The sequence below is a fragment of the Lacerta agilis genome, chromosome 1, assembly GCF_009819535.1.
Source record: "Lacerta agilis isolate rLacAgi1 chromosome 1, rLacAgi1.pri, whole genome shotgun sequence".
Classification (NCBI taxonomy): Eukaryota; Metazoa; Chordata; class Lepidosauria; order Squamata; family Lacertidae; genus Lacerta; species Lacerta agilis.
In genome coordinates this window covers 79875422-79881714 of record NC_046312.1, presented here as the reverse complement: position 1 = coordinate 79881714, position 6293 = coordinate 79875422, and the positions used below count along the sequence as shown (strand labels likewise).

Below are 6293 nucleotides of genomic sequence, written 5' to 3'. Positions count from 1 at the left end.
AATGTCTGTGTTGCCCTCAGAGAGTTAAGCTCTGCTGCCAGGAATTTGCAGTTTCTCCCTAGGCCGCGGGGGATGGAAGAGGGCGGGAGAGCGGGCAGGCTGTGCAACAAGTGGCGAGATCTCTATTGGCCTCTGGAATGCATGAGCTGAGCAAGGGATTTCTGTGGACACCCAGCCGTATGTGAGCTGTGCCTTTGGCACTCGCTGTCCCTTCTGGGGCAGCCGATCCGGGTGATGGCTTCATCAGAGCGGCCCCCTGGGATCTCCCACCACCGCGACCTCTGCCGCCGCACCGTTCATCTCCTGAGGAAGATGCGCTCAGATGTCAGCAGCCTCCTGGAGACCTACGTGAGTCTCTGATTTGAAACTCTTCTTCCCACTCCGCGGCTCGGATGTCTTATTTGCTTAGCCTCAAAAGCTCTGGCCACCTGTTTTCTTTTGAAAGCAGGGCTTCATTTCAGAGGGGAAAAAGAACCCTATTGATCTTTAAAGCTTAGTTGAACTTGTTGAGGGAGCAAAATGTTTGTCGTTCCACTGTAAGGAAAAAGCGATGCTTTAGCACTGATCAGATGTGTAGCTTAGCTGAGTGTAGAGCCAGGAGAGCCTTTCCCTTGAGAAAAGCATAATGGGCTTTGTGCTCTTTCTTCCCTCACACAAATTAGACCATTTTTACCAGAGAAGGCATCTTAATGCTCCCAGTCTGGGGTGCCTTTAATTTGGATTTCTAGTGAGATTCATAATTATAGATGAGTGGTGGTTTTTCCCTAATCAGGGTTTACTTAGAGCCTTCTGTGCATCAGGTTATTTAATTTTATTCCAGTTGAAACTGTTAAGCCCCTAATCTCTACCTGGTGTTTCGGTAAATCCAGCCCTGCAGAGGGCATCTAATCTTGACGTGAAGGCACCGGTCAGCTCCTCCTCATTCCACTCCCTTTGAAAGCAGTCTTCGTAGTTTTATATATTTAACAATGAAGGGGGAAATGAATCACTGCGGCACAGAATCAAGTAATTAGAAAGGGCCATATATCTTCCCGAGTCCACTCCCTGCCCACAGGCAGAACCATCCACCCACGACTAGGCTGGCGCTTTGTTATAGAACAGTGCAAGGGCAGAACAAATAGCTCCAGATAACTCAAGCAATAATTTTAAGGCACATATTGGGGATAAAAGAAAAATAAGGAAAACAAACGGGTTTTGACCTGGAAGGGGTGTGGGACTTATTTCCATTGCCAAACCCTGGTGGTCCATCAAAGCAATTCTCCCAGAAGGAATATTTTGGAGCAGTCTTGTAGGAAGTAGGTTTTCCATCCCTATCAGAAGTCAAGACAGAGTTCGAACTAGGGGCTTAATTTAATGTTTTGTAATAGACCTGCCCTGGGGCAGGGTAGGGGTGGAAATAACAGGATAGGAACCGCTCTGATCCTATAATATAGTGCCATCTCGTGGACGCTATATGTATAATTTCCTCTTCTTGGAGTACCTTTGGAATACATATCTGAATGAGGTTTTTACACACCTCCACAGACTTTCCACGTTTGGCACGCTGTATACTGTAATTATTAGTTATTAAGTTATATACTGATTACATGCCAAAATTGCATAAGCAGTTTGCAATTATAAAATCAATCCGTAGTTAAAATACTGTGCACAGTAACACTAAAACGTCCTGAATTGAAATACACAATTAAATAGCATAACCATTAAAATAGCTGAAAACTTGATAAAGCATTAAATCACAAGTCCAGTTCAGGGGAATGCCAGGATGAACAGTTGTGGTGTAACAATTGCCTCGAGAAAAATATGGGCAGAATTTCTGGAAACCTTTTTATTTCCCCCACCTACTTGCTCCCCTTCCGATTTCTTTTCTTCTAGGTTGAGAAACAAGGGTTGGACAAAAACTTCAGCCTGGACTCGATTGACGGCGTGCCAACAGCCGGCACTGAACAATGGAGCGAGATTTCAGATGGCGAGCGGCTGGGAGACAACCTGAAAGCTTATTGGGCATTTCAGATATTACTGGATGAGATCCTGGAAGAGCAGAGGTCCAGCTTGAGCCCAGATGATACAGCTTTCCATGAGTCTATCCAGTCCATTGTGCTCCAGGTCTCGGGTCTCGCTTACCAACTGGAGGAACTGATGGCAATGCTGGAGCACAATGTACCAGCCAAAGAGTTGGGAAGTATCAGAGATGGTGGTGGAAAGAGCTCATTTGAGAAGAAAATGAGGGGCATGAAAGTACTGCAGGAACTTGCCCAATGGACTGTCCGGTCTGTCCGGGACCTGCACCATATCTCCAAGTCTGTTCAGACAGGTGCCATCCCACGTTCGAGTCGCCGCCTGGCTCAAGCCCAGAAGAAATGAGGCTGCTCTCCTCTGTCGAGGTTCTTTCCTTTCCAAAGACCGTACCTCCCTCTCAGCTGTGGTGTATTGGATTGGTACAGTATGGCCAGAGTGAGCCCTCTGATGAGAAAGTTGGAGTGACTAGTGCTTTCCAGATGTTAGTATTTATTTCCTTCTGAGAAATCTTCAAATTCAAGCCACATACCAACATTAAGTTTGGGGTGGATTCACACAACCTTTGCCGTGAAGTCTTAAGTGACCACATGCCAGTTGCGGTTGACTTACACACACTTTGTTCCGAGGATTCAGGGTGGGTTGCAGTATGTGTAGCTTTAGAGAAACCTCGGAATTTAATCTGGGGAAGGTCAGCCAGCAGGTTTACAGGATGAACCAGAGATTTCAGCCTCTTTCCGCTTCCCACCATGTTCTGAACCTTGCACTCTTACTTGCTGTTGCTGTTTATTTGAAATTTACATCAAAATCCTTTTTGACTTCCACATGCTGGGAGGGGGAGAAAACATTTACTTGAGTTTGCCTTGACAGTAAGTCATCTGAATCCACCCCTGCTGAATTTCACTTGGGCAAATTCAACTAAAGCGATTGCGTAAGGTGGATCCAATGAAGCATTGCAGGGGGTTGGTCTAGATGACCCTTGTGGTTCCTTTCAACTCTACAATTCTGTGATTCTATGCCATGGTACATAATAAAGCCCTGCTCAGATCTTGGAACTCACAACTTGTCACGGGCATCTATTTGGCTGTATTCAGTGGTGTCCCTCTGCTGAAGGAAGGCTGTCCGAGTTAACATTTGAAGTGATTTTCACTTATTCCACCTTCCCTCTGCAGCCTTACATTGCCCCCAGATCTGCTCAAGAGGGTTGGACCTTTTAGAAAAATGTGATAAGGTAGCACAGGAGACTACATTAGAAAAAGTGAATTTGCAAAATCAGCTCCCCACCCCCTTTCAGCTCACAGAATCCTCCGCTGGAATAAAGATTCTTCCTTTCAGGGTAGGGACACAGTACATGTAGAGTTGTATGGACCCTTTGAAGTCCAGTTTGTCCCAGTTCACCATGGGGGTTCTAAAGTGGATCCTAATCAGACCCAGGTCATGATCCACCCAGATCAGATCAGGTTGAGTCTGCTTTGGAATCTGGCTTCTGCAGATTCCTCCCCCAGCCCTAGATACAGAAATGCTAACAGTTGAGGAAAGAATATTTGTTGGCCTGGAGATCTGACGAAGCTCCGCCACTTGGAGCAAATAAAGATGAAAATCTGAAGTCCAACAAATGGAAGAAATTAAAGCCCACCCCCTTTCAAGTTCTCAGTTTTACCATTAACAGAAGAAGTTGTATAATCTACTTTCCAGGAATGCTTCGTTCTGCATATGAACTGGAACAGGATGGAGGGATAAGAGCTGTAAGCATTTTCTTTTCTTTTTTAAAGTGCCAGGCAAACTATTGCAAATTCATTCACTTCAATGAGAGGATATTACGGAAGTGATGTTTCTATGTCTGAATAGGGTTCTAAAATTGCCTCTGTGCCCCTGGTGCATTCTTTGAAAAGTCTCACAGCAGGCTCCAGAAGACCCTGTTGCTTCCCATGGAAGGCTGGCTGTCAACAGAGAATGTTGCTTGTGCGCCAGAAAACTCCAGCACTGAACCTGCTTTGCTAACGCTTTGCACAGGGACAAGTGCTTCATTTACGCAGGAAAGGGGCCCATTTAATAGTTCTAGGCTCGCTGACACTGAAACTATATTTAACCATGACGTTGAAAGACTGTATACAAAAGCAGATTAGTATTTTCTGGAAGTGGCTGCTTTCAAACCAAAGCAGTTGGCATTTTGTTTTTGCTAACCTAATCGGTTAGATTTATTACATAAAGGCTGCAATCCTTAGTAGACAGAGGAGTAAGCGATGTTGAACATATTAAGCGTTACTTCTCAGTAAATTTGGAAATGCACAGCTTGGCAATGAGCTATGTGGCTGCAATACTTAGGAGCAAATCCTACTGAACTCCATAGGAATTATTCCTGAGTAAACATGGGTAGGATTGTGGAGCGAGTCCCTTAAATGAACTGCTGTTTTTTCTCTGGGGAAGTTGCAAAATCTTTTTTTAAAAATGGATTTAATATATAAATTGGCTAATCGTTCATAGATTGGCTAATCGTTCATGTGGACCCTTATGAGTCTGCTATTTAAAATGAGCTAAAGGAGAGGGGGTTTTACTTTTTAATCTGCATTGGTTCTATGTTCTTGGAGCAACTGGCATGAATGAATTAACCCATAGGGTGACTTCTCTGAATGTGTGTGTGAGAGAGAGAGAGAAAGCAGGGGGTAGGGAGACTTCAGAGTGTCAAAAAATCCCAACAGCAAATGTTAAATGTTGGGTCCAGTGTGCCTAATTCAGAAGAACGAAACTAAAAGTGGCTAGAATGAGTTCTTGTTTGGGTCGAAGACTCTTTTAATTGGTGGGGAAGAGTTTCTGCCAGATGATAGGGCAATTACAGAAGAACAGAGTGTTTGTTTACTGCACAAAGGAGATGGTAAAGGGATGGGTTTTTCAATCCATCTCTCAAATTAAAACAGGTTTGGTGATGGAGAGGATCTGTGTTACATGGCTTGTGCTAGTGTCCTGGGATTCTGCACCAAATTAATCCAAATTTTGCTCTCTGACTAAAAAGATGCAGGATTGTTAGTCCTATTCAGAGTAGATCCATTTAAATTAATGAACCTAAGTTGGCCGTGTCTCTTAACTTCAGTGAGTCTGCTCTGTGTGGGACTGGCATTGGCTGCATAGCTGTCAAGTTTCGGATTTGAAAATAAGGGATCAGCAGTCTCACCTATCCCGGGGACAGTCACATGTCAGTGATGGGCGGAGCCAGAAGCAAAAGTGGGTGGAGCAGCAATGTAAACTCCAAGTGGGCTCGGGCTCGGAGGAGGGCAGCCAGCAAAGAGGAGGGCAGCCATATGCTCCGCGCCTCCATCGTCTTCTTGTCTGATCCCATCAAAACAGGACAGGAAGCAGCAGCTGCTCAAAGGCAGCCAGGCTCCGCCCGCAAGCTAACCCTATTGGCCGGCTGAGGGGCTTGGCGGCAACGGATAGGGGCTGATGCAGGGGGAGGAATACACCCCCCTGTAAGCATGGGAAACGGCTCCCACTTGCTTTGAGGGCTGAGGCTTTTCTCTCCAAGTAGGTGAGGTCTTCCCACTCAGTCCTTGGCCAGCAGGGGAGGAGCTGCTTCCATTAAAAACGGGAAATTTAAGGGAAATAAAAAATAAGGGAGAGCAGCGGGAAACTGCTTGAAATAAGGGAGAATCCCGGGGAAAACGGGATACTTGACAGCACTGATTGGCTGCCACTCATATTTAACCAGCTTAACTGATAGGAGTCTTTTGTTGAATCTGGAGTAATTTGGTGACAGAAGGAAACAGACAAATAAGGGGAAGAGCAACAGAATGTCTGTGGGAAGGGGAACGTGACTAGAGCCCTTTGCATTCTTCCTTAGGGAGTGATTTCCATTGAACTCAGTAGGATTTACTTCTGTGTAAACATACTCAGGATTGGGCTGGGAAGGTTAAAAAGGAGAGCCAGGTCACACACAAGCTCATTCTCTGAATACTGGACTTTAAAAAACCCTACCTCCTTCTATGGGATGCGGGTGGCGCTGTGGGTTAAACCACAGAGCCTAGGGCTTGCCAATCTGAAGGTCGGCAGTTCAAATCCCCGCAACAGGGTGAGCTCCCGTTGCTCAGTCCCAGCTCCTGCCCAACTACCAGTTCGAAAGCACATCAAAGTGCAAGTAGATAAATAGGTACCGCTCCAGTGGGAAGGTAAACAGTGTTTCCGTGCGCTGCTCTGGTTTGCCAGAAGCGGCTTTGTCATGCTGACCACATGACCCGGAAGCTGTATGCCGGCTCCCTCGGCCAATAAAGCGAGATGAGCGCTGCAAC

At 45.8% G+C, this 6293-nt stretch overlaps 1 protein-coding gene across 1 annotated transcript; it reads left to right on the top strand.

Moving 5' to 3' along the window:
* On the top strand, positions 1-2517 carry CNTF (ciliary neurotrophic factor). The gene is made up of 2 exons (XM_033173621.1): positions 1-348; positions 1873-2517. The coding sequence occupies exons 1-2, from the start codon at positions 235-237 to the stop codon at positions 2359-2361; spliced, it is 603 nt and encodes a 200-aa protein (XP_033029512.1). The 5' UTR covers positions 1-234; the 3' UTR covers positions 2362-2517.
* The last annotated feature ends 3776 nt before the right edge of the window (positions 2518-6293 follow it).